The sequence below is a fragment of the Pelobates fuscus genome, chromosome 2 (assembly GCF_036172605.1).
Source record: "Pelobates fuscus isolate aPelFus1 chromosome 2, aPelFus1.pri, whole genome shotgun sequence".
Lineage (NCBI taxonomy): Eukaryota > Metazoa > Chordata > Amphibia > Anura > Pelobatidae > Pelobates > Pelobates fuscus.
Window position 1 is genome coordinate 430,589,398 of NC_086318.1, and position 27,991 is coordinate 430,617,388.

Here is a 27,991-nt window from a genome sequence, read left to right on the forward strand (position 1 = left end):
CATAGACTGCTGAGTCTATACACACACACACACACACACACACAAACAGAATGCTGAGTCCATACAAACACACGCACACATACACTGCTGAGTCCATACACACACACACACACACACACACACAGACTGCTGAGTCCATACACACACACACTCACACACACACAGACTGCTGAGTCCACACACACACACACACACACACACACTGCTGAGTCCATATATACACACACACACACACACAGACTGCTGAATCCATACACACACACACACACACACACACACTGCTGAGTACACACACATACACATAGACTGCTGAGTCCATACACACACACACGCAGACTGCTGAGTCCATACACACACACACACAAACAGAATGCTGAGTCCATACACACACACAGACTGCTGAGTCCATGCACACGCACACACATACACAGACTGCTGAGTCCATACACACACACACACAGAATGCTGAGTCCATACACACACACATAGACTGCTGAGTCCATACACACACACAGAATGCTGAGTCCATACAAACACACGCACACATACACTGCTGAGTCCACACACACACACACACACACACACACACACACACTGCTGAGTACATACACACACACACACACAGACTGCTGAGTCCATACACACACACAGACTGCTGAGTGCATACACACACACACACACACACACAAACACACAGACTGCTGAGTCCACACACACACACACACACACACACACACACAGACTGCTGAGTCCATACACACATAGACTGCTGAGTCCATACACACACACACACACACACAAACAGAATGCTGAGTCCATACACACACACACTCACACGCACAGACTGCTGAGTCCATACACACACAGACTGCTGAGTCCACACACACACACAGCTGAGTCCATACACACACACACACACACACACACACACACACAAACAGAATGCTGAGTCCATACACACACACACACAGACTGCTGAGTCCATACACACACACACACACACACACAAACAGAATGCTGAGTCCATACAAACACATGCACACATACACTGCTGAGTCCATACACACACACGCACACACAGACTGCTGAGTCCATACACACACACACTCACACACACAAACTGCTGAGTCCATACACACTGTGACCTTTATGGGCAAAGCAACACAGTCCTCTAGGGTAACAGGCATAGAAAAACAGTCTCTGGTGCAAAAAATGGTGTGGTTTATTTATAGCGTGCACAAAATCCATACAGCAATCAGTTTGTTCAAAACTGCAGCACAACAGAAAGGAAAATCTATACACACACACAGACTGCTGAGTCCATGCACACGCACACACATACACAGACTGCTGAGTCCATACACACACACACACAGAATGCTGAGTCCATACACACACACATAGACTGCTGAGTCCATACACACACACACAGACAGAATGCTGAGTCCATACAAACACACGCACACATACACTGCTGAGTCCATACACACACACACACACACACACACACACACACACTGCTGAGTACATACACACACACACACAGACTGCTGAGTCCATACACACACACACATACACACACACACACAGACTGCTGAGTGCATACACACACACACACACACACAGACTGCTGAGTCCACACACACACACACACACACACAGACTGCTGAGTCCATACACACATAGACTGCTGAGTCCATACACACACACACACACACAAACAGAATGCTGAGTCCATACACACACACACACGCACAGACTGCTGAGTCTATACACACACACACACAGACTGCTGAGTCCACACACACACACAGCTGAGTCCATACACACACACACACAGACATACACACTGCTGAGTCCATACACACAGAGACTGCTGAGTCCATACACACACACACACACAAACAGAATGCTGAGTCCATACACACACACACACACATAGACTGCTGAGTCCATACACACACACACAGACAGAATGCTGAGTCCATACAAACACACGCACACATACACTGCTGAGTCCATACACACACACACACACACACACACACACACACACACACTGCTGAGTACATACACACACACACACAGACTGCTGAGTCCATACACACACACACATACACACACACACACAGACTGCTGAGTGCATACACACACACACACACACACAGACTGCTGAGTCCACACACACACACACACACACACAGACTGCTGAGTCCATACACACATAGACTGCTGAGTCCATACACACACACACACACACACAAACAGAATGCTGAGTCCATACACACACACACACGCACAGACTGCTGAGTCCATACACACACACACACAGACTGCTGAGTCCACACACACACACAGCTGAGTCCATACACACACACACACAGACATACACACTGCTGAGTCCATACACACAGAGACTGCTGAGTCCATACACACACACACACACAAACAGAATGCTGAGTCCATACACACACACACACACACAGACTGCTGAGTCCATACACACACACACACACACAAACAGAATGCTGAGTCCATACAAACACATGCACACATACACTGCTGAGTCCATACACACACACGCACACACAGACTGCTGAGTCCATACACACACACACACTCACACACACAAACTGCTGAGTCCATACACACTGTGACCTTTATGGGCAAAGCAACACAGTCCTCTAGGGTAACAGGCATAGAACAACAGTCTCTGGTGCAAAAAATGGTGTGGTTTATTTATAGCGTGCACAAAATCCATACAGCAATCAGTTTGTTCAAAACTGCAGCACAACAGAAAGGAAAATCTACAAAATAAATCCTAGCTCAAATTTGAGCACTAACTAAACATAAAGAAATGTCCCTTACTCACCAGGGTAATAAACTACACAAATCAAAAATAAGCCTTGGTTTCACCAACCTTTAGCACATTGTTTAGATGCTGCTCTGCACAGACCTGCTCTCTCTCTGCAGGTCAGATTGTATCTGACTCTTTCTGCTCTGAGACCTGCTAATTAAAGCCTCAGCAGTCGCTAATTGGGCAGGTGAATGAGTATAGACTATGGAGGATTCTGGGTCCTAGATACCTTCCTTCTATTACCCTCCCATAGACTCTGTCACATATCCCCCCCGCCAGCTTAGACCCATCGGTCGTAGCGACCTTTGACAACGAACAATGGACTCTGGATAAACCATCTGCATTCCCCTGATCTTTACCAGCTCTATGCTCCATAGAGAAGTTATATGGCTGAAGACTAAGGAACCACCTAGTTACTCTGGCATTTGTTTCCTTGTTATGTCTCATCCACGTCAATGGCGCATGATCTGTGACAAGTTTGAACCTTCTCCCCAACAGATAAAACTTAAGTGTTTCCAGTGCCCATTTTATGGCTAAGCATTCTTTCTCAACCACTGAGTATCTCTGTTCATGGGCATTCAGCTTCTTGCTCAGGTACACAGGGGAGAAGAACATAATGGGATGTTCTTCTCCCCTGTGTACCTGAGAAAGAACCGCTCCTAGGCCCACATCAGACGCATCTGTCTGTACCACAAATTCTTTTGTAAAGTCAGGGGCAACCAAAATTGGGTCAGCACACAAAACCTCCTTCAGGGTACTAAATGCCTTCTCTACCTCGGGAGTCCACTTAATCATAACTGGGCCTTTTGCCTTAGTTAGTTCTGTCAACGGGTTTGCGATCATAGCAAAGTTAGGTATGAATCTACGGTAGTAGCCCACTAAGCCCAGAAATGCCCGAACTTGTTTCTTTGTCACAGGACGTGGCCAATCCACAATAGCATCTACCTTACTTTTCTGGGGTTTCAGGAGACCCCTCCCAATAGTGTAGCCCAAATACTTAGCCTCCTCCAAACCTATCGTACATTTGGATGGATTGGCAGTTAGACCTGCATCTCGTATAGACTTTATTACTGCCTGAACTTGGGGAAGGTGTGTTTCCCAATCTGTACTGTGTATAACCACATCGTCAAGGTAGGCAGCCGCGTATTCACTATGGGGCCTAAGGATTCTATCCATCATTCTTTGGAAGGTGGCAGGTGCACCATGCAACCCAAAAGGTAAGACTCTATAGTGAAATAAACCATCTGGTGTGGAAAAAGCTGTTTTTTCTTTGGCCCGCTCCGTTAAGGGAACTTGCCAGTAACCTTTAGTCAGATCTAATGTAGTCAGATATCTGGACCGTCCGAATCTCTCTATTAGGTCATCAACCCTAGGCATGGGATAAGCGTCAAATTTAGATATCTCATTTAATTTTCTGAAATCATTACAGAATCTGATTTCTCCATTTGGCTTGGGTACCAACACTATAGGATTACTCCATTCACTTTGTGATTCCTCGATAACCCCTAGCTCAAGCATCTTTCGGACCTCTGCTTTGATGGCTTCTTTTCTGGCCTCTGGGATTCGGTAGGGTTTTAAGTTAACCCTTTTTCCAGGTTCCGTAATTATGTCATGTTTAATAACATGAGTCTTTCCGGGTACTGGAGCAAACACATCCCGATTTCTAAGAACAAACTCTCGGACCTCATTTCTCTGATGAGGTGCTAGAGTGTCAGCAATGTTAACCTCTGGTACTTTGTCTACTTTGGTCAGAGGAACTTTATCTGTCATGGCCATCAAGGCCTCTCTGTCTGTCCAGGGTTTGAGTAAATTTATGTGGTATATTTGTTCGGGCTTTCTTCTACCAGGTTGTCTCACCTTATAATTAACCTCATTGACTCGTTCAATGATCTCGTATGGGCCATGCCAGTTTGCCAGGAATTTACTTTCTACTGTGGGGATTAGTACCATAACCCTGTCTCCAGGTTGAAAGACCCTAAGTCTAGCATTCCTGTTATAACTAGCTTTCTGGGCTTCCTGAGCTCTCTCCATATTTTCCCTGACAATTGGCATTATGGCCTCAATGCGATCCTGCATTTGTGCCACATGTTCAATAACACTCCTATGAGGAGTGTGTTCCTGTTCCCATGTTTCCTTCGCAACATCAAGGAGACCTCTAGGATGTCTGCCATATAATAATTCAAAAGGTGAGAACCCTGTGGAAGCTTGGGGGACTTCTCTGATAGCAAACATTAGATATGGGAGCAAACGATCCCAATTCTTACCATCTTTATCAATTACCTTACGGAGCATTGCTTTTAATGTCTTATTAAATCTTTCCACTAACCCATCAGTTTGTGGGTGATACACTGAGGTTTTCAATTGTCTAATCTTCAATAAGTTACATAGCTCTTTCATCACTCGTGACATGAAAGGAGTACCTTGGTCTGTAAGTACTTCTCTAGGTAGTCCAACCCGGCTGAACATAAACATTAACTCTCTGGAAATGGTTTTAGCTGAGGTATTTCTTAAAGGTATAGCTTCGGGATACCGGGTAGCATAATCTAGTACTACCAATATATATTGGTGCCCCCTAGCGGATTTAAGTAAAGGACCAACCAGGTCCATAGCAATTCTTTCAAATGGGACTTCTATAATGGGAAGAGGAATGAGGGGATTACGGAAAGTTTGGAATGGAGCCTTTCTTTGGCATTCTGGGCATGACTTGCAAAATCGCTCTATAGCAGAGTAAATTCCTGGCCAGTAAAATCTTCTTAGTACTCTCTCCCTGGTTTTTTCAATCCCAAGATGCCCCCCCAATACATGGCTGTGAGCTAGTTTTAAGACTAGGTTTCTGTGGGATTGAGGTACCAGTAATTGCTCAACCTCTTCAACCCCCCTCCTTTCTACTCGGTAAAGTAAATTATTTTTTTCTGCAAAATAGGGAAGGGACAATTGGGTTTCCGGGTTAACAGGAGTACCTTCCACTACCTGAACATTGTTACGGGCAGCTACCAATGTTTGATCCTCCCATTGGGCAGCCCTAAAATTTCCTGAGCTAATACCTAGATGATGGAACTCCACCTCTTCCCTTAGATTGTCTACTTGGGAGGAATCACTTTCATTGTGTTCCCCTTCCTCACCCAAACATACGACAGTGGGTTCATTTTCACTATATTGCTCCAAATCAATCGTAGAAAAAGGGAAACCATTCTCTAACCCCACTGTTTCTGCCTCTACTTCTGTACGTTTATCCTGTTTTATTACAGTATCTTCACAAATTTTCCGAAAGAGGGGAAAATCACGCCCCAATACAGCATCATAAGGCAATGATGGTACCACCCCAACTCTATGTTTTATCACCCCTACCGCGGTAGCAAATTCCACCTCGGCCGTGGGATACGTGTGGGTGTCACCATGTATGCATATTATATCCAACACGTGAATTTTATCAACTTGCTCACTCTGAAGTAAAGATCTCTTTACCAATGAAACCTCACTCCCAGAATCTAAGAGTGCTTGCACACTCCTCTCCTCCATATTTACAGATTTGACATGATTAATACCACCAGTACTTGTTAAAGCAGACATTTGTGTGTATACCAACATTGCACCATGTTTCTCCCCCCTCCCCAAATTACATTCCATAGGTTCATCAGTCTGTGGACAGTTACGTGCAATATGTCCAAACACTTTATCTCTTTCTCAGTCTGGCCTTGTGGCCGGGTTGGGAACCTGGGTACCCAATTTTCCAGGTAGTCAGTCTGTCTATGGGTCTGTACAAAATCTTTTTTCCCATCGGTTTCTTTAAACCCACCCGACTTCTTTGAAGGTATCCTGTTACCTTGCAATTTGGTATTGAGGTAAGGTTCTTTACTCTGAGTTTCATTAGCAAACCGGTATCTCTCTGTCAAGTTCAGCATTTCTTCAGGGTCCTTTGGATCTGCTTGACTGACCCATTTCCGTAGCGCTATCGGCAGACTCCTGAGGAAGCGATCCATAACCACCTTTTCCATGATTACTGCAACAGAGTTGATTTCTGGCTGTAGCCACTTCTGGGCAAGTCTCAAGAGGTCATACATTTGTGACCTAGTAGGTTTCTCGGTATCATAAACCCAAGCATTATATCTTTGGGCTCGCACTGCAGGCGTAACTCCAAGCCGTGTTAGTATTTCCGCTTTCAATCGGTCATAGTCTTGTGCTTGGCTGAGAGGCAAATCATCATACGCTTTCTGTGATTCTCCACTGAGGCAAGGGGCTAATAATCCTGCCCACTGACCTGGAGGCCATCCTTCTTGGGTAGCAATCCTTTCAAAGGTTGTCAGGTAAGCCTCCATGTCATCAACCTCACTCACTTTATGTAAAAAGTCAGTAACTCTAATCCGGCGCCCCCTATCCATAGTAGGGGTAGTTACACTTGACAGCATGGTTTGTTGCAAAGCACTTGTTAGTTTGTCTCTGTCTTCCCGCTGAGTTTCCATAATGCAGTTTATTTGTGTGGCCAATAAGCGGTTTGTCTCCTGTTGGACCGCAACAGCCTGTCGCTGTGTCTCCATGAGGCTACTGATCTGCGCCGCTGTTACACGGTTTGTGTCTTGCTCGGTAGTAGTGGCCTGTACCAAGGCTTTTACCAACTCTTCCATCTTGCTTGTTGTTTTTTTTTTTCAGCCACTTGCTAAATACCACACACACCACACCTGCAGGCCTCTATTTCAAACAACCAGTCTCAGTTTGCAGAGTCGCAGTACCTTAGGCCTCTATACCCACAGACCGTATAAATGTGCTTTAAATGCCCGCATTCTCCACCATCTTGTGACCTTTATGGGCAAAGCAACACAGTCCTCTAGGGTAACAGGCATAGAACAACAGTCTCTGGTGCAAAAAATTGTGTGGTTTATTTATAGCGTGCACAAAATCCATACAGCAATCAGTTTGTTCAAAACTGCAGCACAACAGAAAGGAAAATCTACAAAATAAATCCTAGCTCAAATTTGAGCACTAACTAAACATAAAGAAATGTCCCTTACTCACCAGGGTAATAAACTACACAAATCAAAAATAAGCCTTGGTTTCACCAACCTTTAGCACATTGTTTAGATGCTGCTCTGCACAGACCTGCTCTCTCTCTGCAGGTCAGATTGTATCTGACTCTTTCTGCTCTGAGACCTGCTAATTAAAGCCTCAGCAGTTGCTAATTGGGCAGGTGAATGAGTATAGACTATGGAGGATTCTGGGTCCTAGATACCTTCCTTCTATTACCCTCCCATAGACTCTGTCACAAGACACACACACACACACACACACACACAGACTGCTGAGTCCACACACACACACACACACACACACACAGACTGCTGAGTCCATATACACACACACACACACACACACACACACACAGACTGCTGAGTCCATACACACAGAGACTGCTGAGTCCATACACACACACACACACACACACACACAGACTGCTGAGTCCATACACACACACACACACACACACAGACTGCTGAGTCCACACACACACACACACACACACACACACACACAGACTGCTGAGTCCATATACACACACACACAGACTGCTGAGTCCATACACACAGAGACTGCTGAATCCATACACACACACAGACTGCTGAGTCCATACACACACACACACACACACACACAGACTGCTGAGTACACACACATACACATAGACTGCTGAGTCCATACACACACACACACACACACACACAGACTGCTGAGTCCATACACACACACACACACACACACACACACAAACAGAATGCTGAGTCCATACACACACACAGACTCTGAGTCCATGCACACGCACACACATACACATAGACTGCTGAGTCCATACACACACACACACACACACACACACACAGACTGCTGAGTCCATACACACACACACAAACAGAATGTTGAGTCCATACACACACACATAGACTGCTGAGTCCATACACACACACACACACACACAGCTGAGTCCATACACACACACACACAGACTGCTGAGTCCATATACACACACACACACACACACACAGACTGCTGAGTCCATACACACAGAGACTGCTGAGTCCATACACACACACACACACAAACAGAATGCTGAGTCCATACACACACACACAGACTGCTGAGTCCATACACACACACACACACACACACACAAACAGAATGCTGAGTCCATACAAACACACGCACACATACACTGCTGAGTCCATACACACACACACACACACACACACACACACACAGACTGCTGAGTCCATACACACACACACTCACACACACAAACTGCTGAGTCCATACACACACACACACACACACACACACACAGACTGCTGAGTCCACACACACACACACACACACACACAGACTGCTGAGTCCATATACACACACACACACACACACACACACACACAGAGAGACTGCTGAGTCCATACACACAGAGACTGCTGAGTCCATACACACACACACACACACACACACACACACAGACTGCTGAGTCCATACACACACACACAGACTGCTGAGTCCATATATACACACACACACACACAGACTGCTGAGTCCATACACACAGAGACTGCTGAGTCCATACACACACACACACACACACACCGACTGCTGAGTCCATACACACACACACACCCACACATACACAGACTGCTGAGTCCATACACACACACACACACACAGACTGCTGAGTCCACACACACACACAGACTGCTGAGTCCACACACACAGACTGCTGAGTCCACACACACAGACTGCTGAGTCCATACACACACAGACACACAGACTGCTGTGTCCACACACACACACACACACATAGACTGCTGAGTCCATACACACACACAGATACACACACACCTGAGTATATCAAGCCTACCTGTCACTGTAGACTGTTGCTGGGCGGTCAGACGGCCATCTACTGGCCTTTGCAGCAGCAGCAAGGTCTGCTGCTTAACGGCAGTGGCAGGGCTTATGTGCGGGAGGCGGGGCTTCATTTGGGGGCGGGGCCTGTGCCCGTGGAGCCTGTCAGTGCTCCCTCCAGCCCCAGCACCGTTCCAGCCCCTCTGTCCTGCATTCCCTCCCTCGGGCGGTGACAGGCTGTTACAGTCCGAGGGAATATAATTTAAACATATGGTCAGCAAGTTGCCCGCATTTGGGAGGCCCAAGGGGGGACACAGCATGATATAGGGGGGGCCATGGCCCCCTCTGCCCCCCTGCCCCTAGCGACGCCACTGGCCTATTGTAACGGTTTACATCTCAACTGCTTGTTTTATATCCCATTTTATGGACTGTTTTACCGAATGAGGTTATACATGTAGCAAGAGTCTTCTGAACAATGACAAAGCAATTGTCGGTGCATAAAAAATACCACGGTACAAAAGGTTGTCAAATAGTTTTGTCTGCTTACATTTGTTTTGAAAATATAAACCCGAATTAAAGGGACACCATAGATACCAGGACAACTACAGCTTAATGTAGTTGGTCTGGTGTGTATAGCCAGTCCCTGCAGGCTTTTTATTGTAAACATAAACAATGCCTTTTCAGATAAAAGGCATTGTTTACATTGCTGCCTAGGAACACCTCTACTGCCAGCCACTCAGACGGCATTGACGTTCAGTGTCTCCACGCTCTGCATAGAGATGCTGAATACTACCCATAGAGATAAATTGATTCAATACAGCTATAAGAGAGAACATACAAATTAGCTCAGTGTGATAGCTCAATATTTACAGGGAATTCACAAACAAAAATAGGGACCTTCTGAGGTGCTCCCATATGAAATAGAACTGCTAGGCCTATCTACTTCGAATAACCTGGCTAGTGTGGACGTCACCTGGTGCAATCGTATTCACGGAAGACTTAGTGTGTTAATTAATGACAGTTACAGGAGAGGAATCAGTTGGGAGCTATGAACAGTTTAATTAATACACGTTTGTAAAAAAAGTGAGTTTTTAATGCAAGCAAGTATACTTTAAATTGTGTTCAACTTGTATAAAAATACATTGTATAAACCTTTCAGCTATTTTGAGCTGGACATGTCCAATCTACCTCTAAGAAGCAACAATCTAATAATCTTTTAAACACTGCATTTTCATTTAATATTCTTTTATATGAAAACCACATTCGATCAGTTCATTTAAATCTGTTATGCAAAGCAACATGTGAACATTCCGGCCTTAAATGATTAACCCCTTAACGACCGAGGACGGCATTTTTGCGTTGCCGACCGATGACGGTCCTGAACCGTCCTAACGGTCAGATGTACTTACCTGATCGCCGTCGTTCCCCCGGCGGCGATCGGCGGTGCTCCCGTTGTGGGGAGACTGTCTGCAGCCCAGACAGTCTCCCCATGGCGGATTAGGACCCCTGTGGCCATGTGATCGCTTAACAGGGCGACCACATGGTCACAATAGGTGTCCATGTGTCTGCCTGCAGGGGGACTGTCTGTGCTGACAGGCAGTCTCCCTGCTAGTGTAAAATCAGAAAAAAAATTAAAGTTAAAGTTAATATAAAAAAAAAATGATATATGTGTATATATATATGATATATAGACATATATTATACCTATATAATATACGTCAATATATCATATATATAATGTCATGCTAAGTGTATTTTTATATTAATATGTACATATATTAATATAAAAATACACGTATAATTAAATTACACACGTATATATATATAATATATATATAATAACTATATATATTGTATATATATATATTCTTATAAAATACAAAAAATAAGTAAATTAAATTAAATGAAAAAAATTAAAAATAATACAAATTTAAAAAAAATTACATATCTATATGAAATTTTATTCTAACTGTATTTTGATATTAAAATATACATATTTATATCAAAATACACTTAGAATGAAATTGTATATATATATCTATGTATATATAAATAAATAAATATAATACGAAATATACATATGTCCATATACAAAATTACATAAATAATTATATAAATATACACGTAGACTTCAAATGTATAAATATGCATATATATTTAAATTCTACGTGCATATTTATGTAATATTTTTACATAATTAAGTAATTTTATTAATTGCAATTTGAGGGACCTGCCTGCCAACCCAGGCCGAAATTCCAGAGAATTTAATTTGCTAGCACTGTATTTTACCCTGTAACTTTCTATGACACCCTAAAACCTGTACATGGGGGGTACCGTTTTACTCGGGAGACTTCACTGAACACAAATATTAGTGATTCAAAACAGCAAAACCTATCACAGCGATGATATTGTCAGTTAAAGTGACTTTGTTTCGCATTTTTCACACACAAACAGCACTTTTACTGATGATATAATTATTGTGATATGTTTTCCTGTTTTGAAACACTAATATTTGTGTTCAAGAAAGTCTCCCGAGTATAACAGTACCCCCCATGTACAGATTTTATAGCGTTTTTGAAAGTTACAGGGTCAAATATATGGGTCAAATGTTTTTACATTGAAAATGGCCAGGTTGGTTATGTTGCCTTTGAGAGCGTATGGTAGCCGAGGAATGAGAATTACCCCCATGATGGCATACCATTTGCAAAAGAAGACAACAAAAGGTGTTGCAAATGGGGCATGTCCAATCTTTTTTAGTAGCCACTTAGTCACAAACACTGGACAAAATTAGCATTAAATTTAGTTTTTTTGTTTTTTCACACAGAAAACAAATATGAACGCTAACTTTGGCCAGTGTTTGCGACTAGGTGGCTACTAAAGAAGACTGGACATACCCTATATTGAATACCCTGGTTTGTCTACTTTAAAAAAATGTGTACATGTGGGGTGTTATTCAGAGACTTTTGGCAGATAATAGTGTTACAATGTCACTATTGATAAATTTGAAAGAATATATGTTTTGAAATCGCAATATCCTACTTGTACCTATAACCCTATAACTTGCAAAAAAAGCAAAAAAGCATGTAAACACTGGGTATTTTAAAACTCAGGACAATATTTTTAATCTATTTAGCAGTTTTTTTTATTCGCTTTTGTAGATGAGTAAAAGATTTTTCAAGTAAAAGTCAAAAAAACTTATTTTTTTTACATTTTTCATCATATTTTTTCATTTTTTTAAAATTAAATTACATGAGATTATATAAATAATGGTATGTAAAGAAAGCCCCTTTTGTCCTGAAAAAAACAATACCGGTATATAATTTGTATAGGAACAGTAAATGAGAGAGCGGAAAATTACAGCTAAACACAAACACCACAAAAGTGTAAAAAGAGGCCTGGTCGCAAATGTACAACATCGCAAAAACAGTCCAGTCCTTAAGGGGTTAAAACAAAAAACAAGATGTTTGCTGCCTGTAACCTTGCTTTCTAGAGATATATGTAAACACTCTAAAATGGTTCTTCCATTAAAGTATGAATTGTCAGCAATTTAAAATGAATTTAATGTGAATTTCAAATCGCAGGCCATAATCACTCCCATCCTGTTTGATTGCTATTTCCTGTCCGAATGTGTTTTATACCCCACCTCCTATAGACTGTAAGCTCGTCCTATAGACTGTAAGCTCGTTTGAGCAGGGTTCCTTCAACCTATCGTTCCTGTAAGTTTTCTTGTAATTGTCCTATTTATAGTTAAATCCCCCCTCTCATAATATTGTAAAGTGCTACAGAATCTGTTGGCGCTATATAAATGGTGATAATAATAATAATAAAAATAGCCAGACTGAAAAACGTCCATATTCCGCTAAGCTACGTTGATCTATTTTGAATTAAAACTTGAAATGTACTTTGATTTTACAATTCATGTTTTAGTGAGTAACCCGGCAGCTGTGTAGATGAAAATGAATAATGACGGCACGTTTTTAGAGGGAGTGATAGAGATTACCTGTAGTGGTCTTGGCAGCATCCTGAGATGAGCTTCACTCAGTTCACTATGGAGAGGAATGAGAAAGTTTTTTTTCTGTGACTCTAGAAGTATTTACTATCCACTCTCTACAGGATCTGCATGGGTCTCTATTCTCATCAAAGTGTGAAGCCCCTTCTCCATTGTTTAAATACAGATGAAAGCAGTGTAATCAGGAGAAAGTGCTCAGGAATTATCTCCAGGCACTGGCCTTCTGTTTGTATTGAAATAAAGCAAACGGACGTGTTTGTCCAGCTATGTGAGATTTCCAGGGCTCCCAAATCTAGCTCTGGTTCTGTATTACTGTGTGCTGGTCTGATACAATACGGATCGGTACAACAAGGATGTTACAAAGCAGCAGAACAACACAGCGATAATTATATGTCACCATAACGAGATCATGACAAACTGGGGCTAGTTTAAACACACAGATTGGACCAGGGACGGGGAGAGGACACTGTTGCCTGTGTATGATGTACGATGCATTGAACAGTCTGGTAAATAGCAGATTATAGATCGCTTGAACACAACCCTTATTAACCTCCTGTCCCTGATAATATTTGTTACAGTTTGTCTCTTATTTGCTGCCTTAATCCCTTTTTTACATTTTTAAATTGCAGTGAATTATGTTCTTGTGACCTCTGATCTGTCCGGACAGTCTAAGATCACCCAGTCAGTAAACTATGTCGTTAATGGAGGCCTCAGTGCACAGACATTATGCGGGGAGAGGTAAAGAATGATGTCATGACATATTCCTGCTCATTGCTGCTCATGACATCACTACATGATTACATAATTATAGCAATGCAGCTGTATGCCAGCTTTCTTTGCAGCCTGTGCATTGACGTGGATTCCTAGACAACATAAGTCCATTTAAAAAGGAATACTTAACGCTATAGTGCCCCTATCCCTAGTTAAATGCAGCACCCCCAGTTTGCCTTAAAGATATTTAAAAACAATTTTCTTCTTACCTTTTTTCCAGCCTAGAGTCTGCCTGGTGCTTACTTCCGCAATGTCATCGAGGAAAGGGTAGATTCCTCCATTGCTGGTCCAATCAAATGTTTATCATATTTTCATAGAGGAGCATTGGGGACTTGATGTCCGTGCACAGTGAGCGATAGACACATTCAATGCGTCTCATAGGAAATTTTTGAAGTTTTACTTGGTCAGTGCAGGGGAAGCGCCTCTAGTGCCTGCAATGTAAATATTACTGTATCCAGTGGCAAAACTAATGTAGAGAGGGTCCTGGAGTACGAATGTCTTTTGAGCCCCTTCTAGTACAAGAGTGGCCATAAGGAAGATCACAATCTGTTGTGCGAGTCCCTCGACGCTTGGCCAGTTGGGGCTCTACCATTTGACCAACCTTGCAGGGTTGTATTTGTGAGCAGTGTTTGTGCATTTGAATGTAAGCATGTTTTTATATAGAGTATATGTGTGCATCAGGGCCGGATTTTCCTATAGGCTAACTAGGCTTCAGCCTAGGGCCTCAAGATCAAGAGGGGCCTACATTCAAATTGTTAGCAAAATTAAAATTACACTATTCTAAAAACAGTGAACACTAAAACACTGAACCGAAAATAAGGAGAAATTCTACGCATATGATATGACCAGTGGCGTACTAAGGGAGTTGCAGGGGGGGGGGGGGCGGTCTGCCCCGAGCGCCATTTACTAGGGGGGTGCCCGGGGCAGACTGCAATGCCCCTCCTTCCGCGATCGCCGAGACCGGCGGTCTACAGCTTCGCAATGTGCAGAGCTGCAGACCATGGATCTCGCGTGCACTGCCCAATCAGAGCGTTGCCGCGGGTTACCACGGCAATGCTCTGATTGGGTCTCGCAAGATCCATGGACAGCAGATCCAGGGACCCCACCAGACCACCAGGCAGCCCCCACTGGACAACCAGGGATTTAAGGTAATTTTCTTAGTCACCCTCCCTCTCCTCATCACCCCCCTCCCTCTCACAATCACCCCCCCTCTCCTCATCACCCCCTCCCTCTCACAATCACCCCCTCTCACAATCACCCTCCCTCTCCTCATCACCCCCCTCCCTCTCACAATCACCCCCCCTCCTCATCTCGACTTTTTTTTAATTTATTATCCGTGCCACATTTTTTTATAAAGGTTAGTACCAATCACAACATGTTTCATTTAACATATTGATATATATCACAGTAATTATGTATTTTATTGTCTCTCATGTAATTTACAATCTTAAAAATGGGAGGTGAAAGGGCCTCATAAGTGGAATAGCCTAGGGCCTCTTTTCATCTAAATCCGGCCCTGGTGTGCATGTAGGGGTGTATTTGTATGTACTGTTACAATTAGAATACATCTGTACTCTGTCTTCTTCTCTTTCTCCACCTCTCACTAAAATTCTCAATCTCTCTCTGTCATCTTTTTTTTTTTCCATCACCCTTCAAGCATGCAACTGTAACCCCAATTCTAAAGAAGCCCAACCTTGACCCTAACTCCCCATCCTACTACCGTCCTATCTTGCTACTGCCTTTTGCATCCAAGATCTTTGAAAGAGTTGTATATGCGAGATTGACAGACTTCCTTGAGTCCAACTCTCTGTTAGACCTGCTTCAGTCTGGTTTCCGCACTAAGCACTCTGTGGAAACGGCACTGACCAAAGTATCCAACGATCTACTCGCTGCAAAATCTCGCGGTCACTACTCTATCCTAATTCTCCTTGACCTGTCTGCGGCACTTTTGACACTGTTGATCATCAACAGCTTCTTCTCATCCTCTGCAATATCGGTCCCAGCGCTCTTTCAGTGTTTATTTCTCTGGCTCTGCTTCTTCTCCCCAACTCCTCTCTGTTGGTGTCCCCCGAGGTTCAGTCATTGCTCCCCTACTGTTCTCTATCTATACTGCCTCCCTTGGCAAACTCATTAGCTCTTTTGGCTTCCAATATCATTTCTATGCAGATGACACACAAATCTACCTATCCTCTCCTAATCTCTTCCCGTCCCTCTTGACTAGTGTCTCTGACTGCCTCTCTGCTATTTCTAACTGGATGGCTGCCCACTTCCTTTAACTCAACTTGACCAAAACTGAAATTCTGATCTTTCCTCCCTCAAGTGTTGCTACTCCTGTGTATGTCTCTCTCCAAGTCAATGGTGCTACTATCAGCTCCACCACACAGGCTCGCTGCCTAGGTGTTCTCTTTGACTCCGACCTCTCCTTCATGCCTCATGTTCAGTCTATCACCAAATCCTGTCTTTTCCATCTCAAAAACATTGCGCGCATCCGCCCCTACTTAACGCCAGATGCGACTAAGGTGCTGGTCCATTCCACTGTCCTTTCTCACCTTGACACTGTGATACACTTCTCAGTGGTCTTACGTGCTGCCAACTTGTGCCGTTACAGTCGATAATGAATGCGGTGACTAGGCTCATCTTCCTGTCCGCCCGCACCTCCCACACCTCACCCTTCTGTCAGTCCCTACATTGGCTTCCTGCAAGATAAAGGGCTCAGTTAAAAATTCTGGTCACTTCCCTCCTCCATTAGATGCTCACCTGGTCTCCACTACTTCAAAAAAATCATTAAAAACCCACTTCATTTAAAAAGCATGTCAATTAAACTGTTAATAGCTCCCGACTGATTCCTCTCTTGCAACTGTCATTAGTCTAATACTATCCTTACCTTGTGAGTCACTTTACCCTACTCCCTCTAGCATGTAAACTCACTGAGCAGGGCCCTCAACCCTTCTGTTCCTGTGTGTCCAACTCGTCTGGTTACAACTAGATGACTGTTCATCCACCCATTGTAAAGCGCTGCGGAATTTGTTGGCGCTATATAAATAATAACATAATAATAATAATAATAATAATAATAATAATAATAATACTTGAATGCAGTGTTGGCTTTTAAATGCAGGTGTACTTTTGTGTGTAGTGTTGGTATTTGATTAAAGGGGTGTTTGTATATAATTTTTATGTTTGAATACAGGTGTGTGTTTGTATGGAATGTTTGCGTTTGATTGCAGGGATGTAATGTTGGCTTTTAATGCTGATGTACATTTGTGTGTAATATTCATGTTTGAGTGAAGGGGGTATGTTTCTATTTAAATTTGGAGTTTGAATGCAGGGGTGTGTTTGAATGTAATGTTTGTGTTAGATTGCAGGAGTGTGTTTGCATACAGATAAGAGGTCATTGTGTTGGTGTTTGCTTGGATTTACGCACATACACACACACACACACACAGCCACGTACATACATATTTATACAGATATGCACACACATTAACACACAGATACACATATATACAGACTGACACAGACACACACAGACACAGATACACACACTGACGCATGTTACTTTCTCCCATGCAACCGACAATACAGGGGCCCATGCCGGCTCTCATAGGGCAGTGGCGCCCAACTAGGCCCCTTTTAAGCAATATTACCCATGGGGTGGCCCTAAGTGCATGAGCCACCCAAGCGGTACTTCCATCACTAGAGTATCTACAAAACTGCCAGGCCCACTGCGCCCAAATCACATTGAGATGATGTGATCAGGGTGACTTTAGTGTCACTTTAAATATGTAAATATATATGCATAAACTATGCATGCTTCACAAGGAGTGGTCATCAGGCTACAATAAATATATTCCATGACATTTTCTACGTTGAACTGTTACAGGGAGTGGAGAATCAATTTCACATTAATTTGATTCCAAATGGTGAGTGAGTCCTGGTATTTGTGGCCATAACAGAGTAAACAAATCTACACGATGTAATGTGAAACTAATGAGTCAATGACAGAGCAGAATTGATTATAGGAGTGTGAATGACGTGGCACTAGGCAGCAGTAACTCATTTTTTACATATCATCCAAAAATCAGAGCACACCACTTCAAATAAACTTAAATCCCCACAAGTATTTATACATGTCTGCCAAAAATGTGACACTGTCATGCCTTAATTATGGTATCCTCTTACTTCCGGGTTCCACGGAGCTTAGCCACACCCCCTTATGACACGGTCTCCTTACTTAATGCGACCGCACCAGCTGATAGACGCTGGATTATTGAACTACGTACCGTACTCACGAACCGGCTACAAACTTCTCTGTGAAAGCCATCTGTTACCGGACCGGACTGGAAGACTACTTACGTCCCCTTCACCTCTCCTCATCCTCGACTAAAGCCTGAACTCTCTACACACATATCATTGGATATAACCGCCTCTGAGGAGAACTTGGGAACCTGTTTTCTCTTTACCGGAAGCTAAGTAACATTAACCTCTGTGATAAGAGTTACATATCTAAAGCCTTTATTGCCTGTTACCAAAGTCCTATTATCAACCAACCCAGCTACAGCTATCTTCAACCTATCCACTATTCAAGTTAGCTGCACCTGTCTTGCTTCAGATAAATGCTAATGGAACAAACTATTATAATTGCTTATCACCTAACTTGTTAACTCAACTAACAGACTCTAAATGATTCAGAACCTGCTAATTGCAACCGTTTATTATTTAAAGCCACAGTGCCTGTAATTCTGGACTTAAGCAACCGTTTATTATTTAAAGCTACAGTGCCTGTAATTCTGGACTTAAGCAACTGTTTATTATTTAAAGCTACAGTGCCTGTAATTCTGAACTTAAAGTCACAATATCTTCTAATTGTTCTAATAAATATTCAAGCTCTAAGAAATCTGCAGTTGTGTTCCTTCATAACAAATGTTAAACGTGACAGACACATTGGGGCTGTGGCACATTTACACAATGTATGATGGAACAGAATCCGCTTTATTTTTAATCGGGACTTCCTTCAGGACAAATATTATACAGATGTAAGAGTTGTCAGATCACCTCCTGAAGCACAATCTGGTGTGTTTATGTTGACTAGTTAGTTACTAATGTAAATTCCTGAATGGCAGATCTAGCTCAGATGGACCTGAATGACAAGCCGGGAGACAACATAATTACAAGCTAACAGTGTAAGAGCAAAATCCGAGGAGAGCATTCACTCACCTTAGTGTAAAAGCAAGCTATTACTTAGAAAAAGGAAAATTAATGAATGCAAAGGTTAGAGACCGGCATAAACCTTCAACAAATCTGTCACCATCGGAAAGAATACTGTCCCAAGACTTGACCTCTCTAACTTTGTAATACAATGTAAAGCATGATCCTTGGACTTACATCTCTAACTACACCAGTCCATGTGAGGGAATTAAGAACAGGTAGAATTATTTACCGTGAGTTCTGTGAACTGACTGGAGTGCATCAATACTTTGAGCTACTCAATAAATTAGCACAAGTTAAAATAAGTGTAAATAAACTTGCAGTGTAAACATAGTGTTTCAGGAACAAGTACAAGATAGCAATAACACAGGTCGTCATACAAACACTACAGAGAGTGTGACATTCACTTATAGACACAGTCAGAAACATGTATACAATAACACATCTAATCATATAATTCACAGGCATTTAGTTCATTGAGAAGTGATATCAGATGAGCAGTGATGCATGTAATATTTTATGTACAAATAAATAAAATAATAACACCTAAGAGCTATACCATATACGGACTGTGAAATAGCCCTTGCCTGACACCTAGTGGACAGCTGGATAAAGCAGGGGACATGGGACATAGACTGTGACAGTAGTCACCACCACCTGTAGCATAAAACTGACTTCTCATGTAAGTCCCTGGTGGACTCTTATATTGAAGTCATCCTGTGCCCATTATACGTGCAGGATGTGTAATGCAATGTTATTTGAGGAATGTCTTGAATAATTTTAGCTGTGGGTCCTGTGCAGTGCCACCTGTTGGTTGTAAATGATTCTACAACAGTTATGTGCAGCGCCACCTGTTTGCTATAACAGTTATGTGCAGCGCCACCTGTTTGCTATAACAGTTATGTGCAGCGCCACCTGTTTGCTATAACAGTTATGTGCAGCGCCACCTGTTTGCTATAACAGTTATGTGCAATAACTGAAAAGCAAGACTCATTAATTTGCATATAATGCATTATGCATGTAAATCACATATACCTGCTTGTTTTAGTCTTCCCAATCCCATTACTATTTTACACTATTGTTATTGTTATGCTTTTGCTTGTTACCTGTCATCTCAACTTTGTAGTACTTGTTATTTATTTGTGTATTTCACCACATGTTTAAGGACAAGTCACCAATGGCTAGTCCTTGTCCAAAACAAAATATTGTGTGTTAGTGCCATTGGGAACTGTGTCCTGTTTGGTTTGTTTGGGGATTCCAGTACCAGAGCTTTCAGACCTGTTGACTGGTAACACTGATCCCTGATCCCGGGTATGTGTTCAGAAAGGGCTGGGTTGGAAAGTCATAGGTGTCTTTGTAAAGGCAGTGGTTGGACGAAGCGCAGGCAGGGAGAGGAACAACATGGGCAAAGAGAGAGGACACAATAACTGCCTGATAGGAGAAAGCTGCAGCCTGGTCCGGTCGAAGAGGTAGTAAACAATTAAATAAGGTAGGCACACCCAATATGAAATATAAGTAAGCTCCCAAATGGAGCTCTATGAAGATACGATATGGGGTGCTCACTCACATGAGGCTCTATCCCCAAAAGCCCAAATACATGTAAATAACAATAGAGTAAGGAGCACAACCATCAATAATGATAAAAAAAATCTTTATTAAGTGGGTACACTCTATAAGAATATCACATAACATAAAGATCCAAAATATAGGATCATATCACGCTATACAGCAATGGTCAGAAAAATTCTGAATATATATGTATAGACGCCAAATGCGTCTTCTATGAATAGCAGAATCTCAGTATACAAAATAGAGAAATGAGATACCAATCTAATTCAACCCCACAAATACAAATATATGTCCCAAAAAATATATATAACAATAAGCATACCAGACCTAGTGAGAAGCAGGGACAGAGTCAGTCACCAAAACACCCCCAACGTTGCGGCAAACATAACTTTATCAAGGGAGTATGTGGAAGAGGTACTCAGAGACCCCACTCAAGCTTTGGTGACTAGGCCTGTAGTGCTCCAGAGTCCCCTGGTAGCAGCAAGGAAGTTGAGCTTGTGGAGGTACTCAATCATAGTACAAAAGCTCCATCACTCTAATAGGCAACCCCTAAAGGGTGGAGGTAATAGATTGTGGAAAGTACATTAATAAGTTATGTCAAAATATTTTTGACAGAACTACAGCTTTGTCACCTTCAAGGGATAGCAGAATTGGGGCACGACCCTCGATTGACATGAACTGCAAGTCTTATAATAAATATATTGTCTAAGGTAGAGCATTGAGGACATGCTGGAGAACAAGAGAGGAACCATCAGTGGTGCAGCCGGTGTCCTGGAACCAGGACCCTGACAGAGCTCAGAGCTCTGCTGTCTCGTGCTTTCCAGGGAAAAAAGAGCTATGGGGGACCCAGTCATTTGGGGGCTTAGTTACCCTGGGCTTTGCAGCTAAACAGCCATTGGTAATGATAGTGATCATGGATTACCGATACCGATATTATTCATACAGGCTCAGCCGAATCAAGCAGGGCATGAACTCATGAACTGACTCCCTTGATCAATTCCCCCATGAGTGGACTGTGCAACAATGCCAATCCATATGATGATCACACTGTGCTAAATACACGTTTGTGTCTATATAAAGTCTTTGTGTGTGAAAATGTATGTAGCACAATGTCCTATTGCCTTCTATCTGCTCACCTCATTGGTTCCCAATAACATTCTAATGGTGAAGGGGATTAGAGGCAATTAACAGGCCTTGATCGAATGCAGAATACAAACAGAGGAAAACAAGCACTTATACACAGTATAAAAAAAGGCAAGTTCCACACTAGGATAAGATAAATACCAGCTGACAATACAATATCTAGAAAAAAAAACAAAAAACTTTACATAGCGTTATACAGTACAGAAAAGGGAGTGTGGGGGGGGGTCTGTTGGTACTTCAACCATGGCCGTTTGAAGGAATTTGGGGGGGCCCCAAGCAAAACGGACATGGAGGCCCCCCCAAACTCAACCCCCCCCCTCCCGAGTCCGCCCACAGGGATGCAGTGTCTGCAGGGCCGGTGCAAGGATTTTTGCCGCCCTAGGCAAAAGTAAAGTTTGCCGCCCCCCATGTGACATCACAGTGCCCCACCCATATGATCTGCCATGTTAACTAACACAGTGCTGCAGTGCCGCCGTGTTTACAATAAAAGGCCTGCAGGGACAGGCTATAGACACCAGAACCACTACATTAAGCTGCAGTGGTTCTGGGGAATATAGTGTCCCTTTAATGTGAGGTAAATTAGAGATTAGTGCCACGAATAATATAGTAGATTGCCTACTTACAACCAGATGAGGATGATGATGGGCTTCAGCTGCCGTCTGGCTCCACTGGTCTGGTGTAGAACAGGCTCTCTGGAGGCGGTTTGTAACTGTGGTCACAAAAAATCAATGTTCTGGGAGAATGGGAAGCAGCTCCATTTTTTGAGGGCCATTTACACAGCTCAAGGTCTGGGTCCCAGGGTCCACCTTCATGTTCCACCAATGAGTTTGTTCACAGGGGTGTGTGTGGGGGGGATGTCCTGATGTGTGTAAATAATGTATTGTGTGAATCTGTGTTTGTATGTGTAAGGGCTGCAAGGTGAGTTTGTGTATGTATGGGATGCAGTGTGCGTGTCTGTAAGGCAGTGTTTCCCAACCCAGTCCTCAAGGCACACCTACCAGTCCAGGATTTAAGGATTACCCAGTTTTGTCTAAGGTGTTTTTAGAAAAAAAAAGAAAAAACACCTTAGACACAACTGGGTCACCCCTAAATCCTGGACTGGTAGGTGTGCCTTGAGGACTGGGTTGGGAAAAACTGCTGTAAGGGATGCACTGAATGTGTGTAAGGGGTGCATTGTGTGTTGCTGTGTGTAAGGGATGCATTGCTTGTGTATGTGTGTCTGTGTGTAATGCATTGTGTGTTTTTCTGTGTGCAAGGGGTGCATTGTGTGTGTGTGTGATGGATGTCAATCTCTCCCCCTACCCCCGTCAATTTCCTTCTTCTCCCCCTCCCTCTCATTGCCTTCTCCCCCCCTCCAATTTCCTTCTTCTCCCCCTCCCTCTCATTTCCTTCCTTCTCCCCCCCTCCAATTTCCTTCCTCCCCCCTCCAATTTCCTTCCTCCCCCTCCAATTTCCTTCCTCCCCCCTCCAATTTCCTCCCCCCCTCAAATTTCCTTCCTCTCCCCCTCCCTCAAATTTCCTTCCTCCCCCCCTCCCTCAAATTTCCTTCCTCTCCCCCCTCAAATTTCCCTTCCTCTCCCCCCTCCCTCAAATTGCCTCCCTTCCTCTCCCCCTCCCTCAAATTTCCTCCCTTCCTCTCCCCCCCTCAAATTCCTACCTCTCCCTCCCCTCCCTCAAATTTCCTTCCTCTCCCCCCTTCAAATTTCCTCCCTTCCTCTCCCCCCCCAAAATTCCCTCCCTTCCTCTCCCCCCCCAAATTTCCTCCCTCTCCCTCTCCCCCACCCCCACTCACTCAAATTTCTCCCTCCCTCTCCCCCACTCACTCAAATTTCTCCCTCCCCCCCACCCCACTCAAATTTCTCCCTCCATCTCCCCCACCCCCACTCACATTTCTCCCTCCCTCCCCCCACCCCACTCACTCAAATGTCTCCCTCCCTCCCTCTCCCCACCCCCACTCACTCAAATTTCTCCCTCCCTCTCCCCCACCCCCACTCACTCAAATTTCTCCCTCCCTCCACCCCACTCACTCAAATTTCTCCCTCCCTCCACCCCACTCACTCAAATTTCTCCCTCCCTCCCTCCCTCCCCCTCACCCACCCCACTCACTCACTCAAATTTCTCCCTGAAACGGACACCCGGCGGGCGCGCGAGGGAGCACTCTCCCTGGCTGAGTGCTTCCTCGTCAGCTCCCTCGCGCGCCGCGTACTGATGCCGGAGCCGGAAGATGTCATCTTCCGGCTCCGGCATCAGTACGGTGCGCGAGGGAGCTGAAGAGGTAGTGAGCCCGAGGGAATATAATTTTAACACATGTCCAGCAGGTTGCTGGCATTTGGGGGGGCACAGCATAATGTGGGGGGGCCATGGCCCCCTCTGCCCCCCCCTCCCCCTAGCGACGACACTGTAAATACTAATGTTCTCTTAATCATCAAGGCAGGAATGCTAAAAGTACTGGACGAAAAACATTTTTGTCACTTTTGTGTTTTTATTTTAAAAACATGTAATGATAAGTTGGGGCAATCTCTCTTGTAAAAACTTTTTTGTTTTGATTGTAGGTTTTAAAATAAAATTCTTATATTCGATGAAAGCTGTTACAAGGCCTGTAGGTCCTGGGCCACATCTTCTCATTCCCTCATTTTCCAAAGATGTTGAACGCTTCAATTAGGAAGCCATGGGCTAGACCAGGCTTCCCCAAACTTCGGCCCTCCAGATGTTGCAGAGCTACAACTCCCATGATTCACAACCTATCTATTTCATTCATAGAATCATGGGAGTTTTAGTTCTGCAACATCTGGAGGGCCGGAGTTTGGGGAAGCCTGGACTAGACCCTGGAGGTATTCTGAGAGCATCAGCTGACGAACCTTTGCCTATCACTACCTTCCTGTCCAGAAATTTTGTGTGATGTATTCCGACCCAAGTTTTAGTAAATGCTCTAAAACCGTACTTACTGCATTAGTGATTACCCCAGGGCCTCAGCCATTTCATATGTTCATTAGCCTCATGCTGCAGAGCTGGGTTGGCGTTTACTCTCATATTCTCTCCAGCCTCCGTTTGCTAAACAGTGAGAGCCAATATGGCACACTATATATACTTCTGGGAGCAGGACTTACTCAGATTAGCCAGTCCCAGGCAAGGCACTTGGGGATTTCACTGACACATCAAGGGCTTTAGCCTCACTATCCCATCCCCGACAATGCCCATGCAGACTAACAGAGGTAGAAACCGATGGTGGACCATACAGAGCAAACCATGCTCTGCTCAGTATATGGCGAGCAGTTACTGTTACCAGAACAATGAGTATTGTGCCCACGGCAGGGGTGCAGTGTAAGACATTTTGCAATTATCATCACAATGGGAAAGTTAATGTCCCCTTGCATTCCGTGAAATGGCATTTCCATGATTAGGATAAAAGAATGCTATTTATTGCATTATCTGTGCTGATTTACAACTCTTTGCCCAAATTTAATCTTCTTAGAGCTTTCCTTCAAGCTTCGTGAACTTGTATTTAATGGCTGCCATTAATGAACATCTTCTACGACTTGTAGATCAGTTAAACAAATAGCAGAGCTCACAGGTAAATAGCGAGAAATATAGAGTGCTTCTGGAGGAGAAATAACTAAAAATAAAATAACCCTCACTGCAAGATGGGATGAAACAGCAACACGTGGATAAAATCAAATGCAAAATGCTGGAGAAATACCATTTCTTCTTATCTGGTAAATACACAAAAGAGGCGGCATGGGTTTAATAACTGGGTATCTCATCTGACAGAGTATAGATATAGATGGTTCAGTCCGCAGGTGCATATTATTGTTATTATTAATATTTATAAAGTGCCAACAAATTCCATAGAGCTGTACAATATCTAGTGCGACAGCTAAATGTATAGTGATCCAGCGGCAGTATATCAACGTTGCACATTCAGGTCCTTTTAATAGAATGAATGTCATGAGGCAGGATAGAAGCACACTAGAACTCAGCCGGTGCCTGGAAGGTAAAGACAAGCTAACTGTACTATTCTTTATCACGTTCCTTGATCTTATCATTGTTATAGGTTTTATGCGCCTATAAAGTGGGCACCAAAAACATTCACCAACAAAGGCAGGGTTATTGACTGAAGTGTGAATTAAAAGGACATTTTAATTATTTATTTTTTTGTTTGTTTGTTTATGATATATTTCTTCATCCATTTTCGTAAAAGGTATACAATATCGTGGTCAGGTTACAAAAAAGTTTGATACCTAGAGTATTAGGCATAACAGCAAAGTATTTGCACAGTTCGTGGAGTCTTATTCTTTAGTGAACCTGGACCCGTTGGGTAACGGATAACATAAAAATCGATAGAAGTGGGATGAGGGGGTCAGAAAGGGTATATCAGAAAGGGGAGGGGATATATCATATGTATTCATAAAGAACAGATATTGATCCAGAAATAAATATAGACCAAGTTACAGATATAATTATGGACATGTTAGAGTTTACACAGATGTACTTTACAGAGATAACATTTTAAGTTGACATGGAGCCAAGCATACATTGGAGTCATATCTGTAGTCATTCGACATGCAAATAGACAGACACACATTTATAGGTCTTTAGGGGCAGACGCTGGCCAGTCAGCATCTCCACATTGAATCAATGCATCTCTATAGGGAAAGTTTATTGCCTCCATGACAAGCTCCTCCAAGAAGCAGCACTAGTGGATCTCCAAGTGACTGCCGCTGGAGGTGACCCTAGGGAGCAATGTAGAAACTGCCTTTTCTCTTAAAATGCCTGCAGGGATTGACTATACTCACCAGAACAACTACATTAAGCTGTAGTTGTTCTGGTAACTATAGTGTCCTTTGAAGGAACCACTCTTGTTTGGGGGGGAGTGTCAGAGGACAATTTTTTTTAAACAATTATTTTTGCTGTCGTGAGTAGGAGGAACAGCAATTAGTGTTTATACTAGGTGTGGAATAGGAACGGATCAAATAGGCCTTTTGTCAATTCACAGCGATTTTGTATCGGGTGCCAATAAGATCTCAGGGCATGTCCACCATATTTGACCAATGGTATCTCCTGCAATATTTTCACCTTTTTCCTTTTTATTTTTTTACTTTTATTTTTAACCACTGTTTATTTGTGCCAGTTATTATTATTATTATTATAATTATTATTTATATAGCGCCAACAAATTCTGCAGCGCTTTACAATGGGTGGACGAACAAACATGTAGTTGTAACCAGACTGAGGGCCCTGCTCTCAATGAGCCAATAATGAGCCAGTTCATATTACTATATATACCTGTGAGTTTAACCTTGACATTTCTTCCATTGCCTGTAGTTGCTGTATTACACTATTTGACTTTTGTTTATTATTTCTTGTGCTCTTACAGCCATAATGTACCAAGGGAGATATAGTCTGCACTATTCGGAGAGCTGAATGCTGCCTAACCCTACTTACGCTGTCTCTTTCACTCTGCACATCCTCCTGTTGCCAACTCTCAATCCTGAAAATGCATTTGTGCTGTCTGTTTTCTTTTTCCAAACCTTGTACGGTCTCATTATCCCCCATGTTTATTGTAATAT

General features: G+C 43.1%; 1 protein-coding gene across 1 annotated transcript in view; it reads right to left on the minus strand.

The window, feature by feature from the left end:
• LOC134586032 (calpain-13-like) overlaps positions 1 to 13,758 on the minus strand; it is a 127,891-nt gene extending 114,133 nt beyond the window's left edge. The window contains exon 1 of the mRNA XM_063441536.1: positions 13,725 to 13,758. Coding sequence (XP_063297606.1) covers positions 13,725 to 13,745 — 21 coding nt within the window. The 5' untranslated portion in view covers positions 13,746 to 13,758. The remainder of the gene's footprint in view (positions 1 to 13,724) is intronic.
• Positions 13,759 to 27,991: the final 14,233 nt, after the last annotated feature.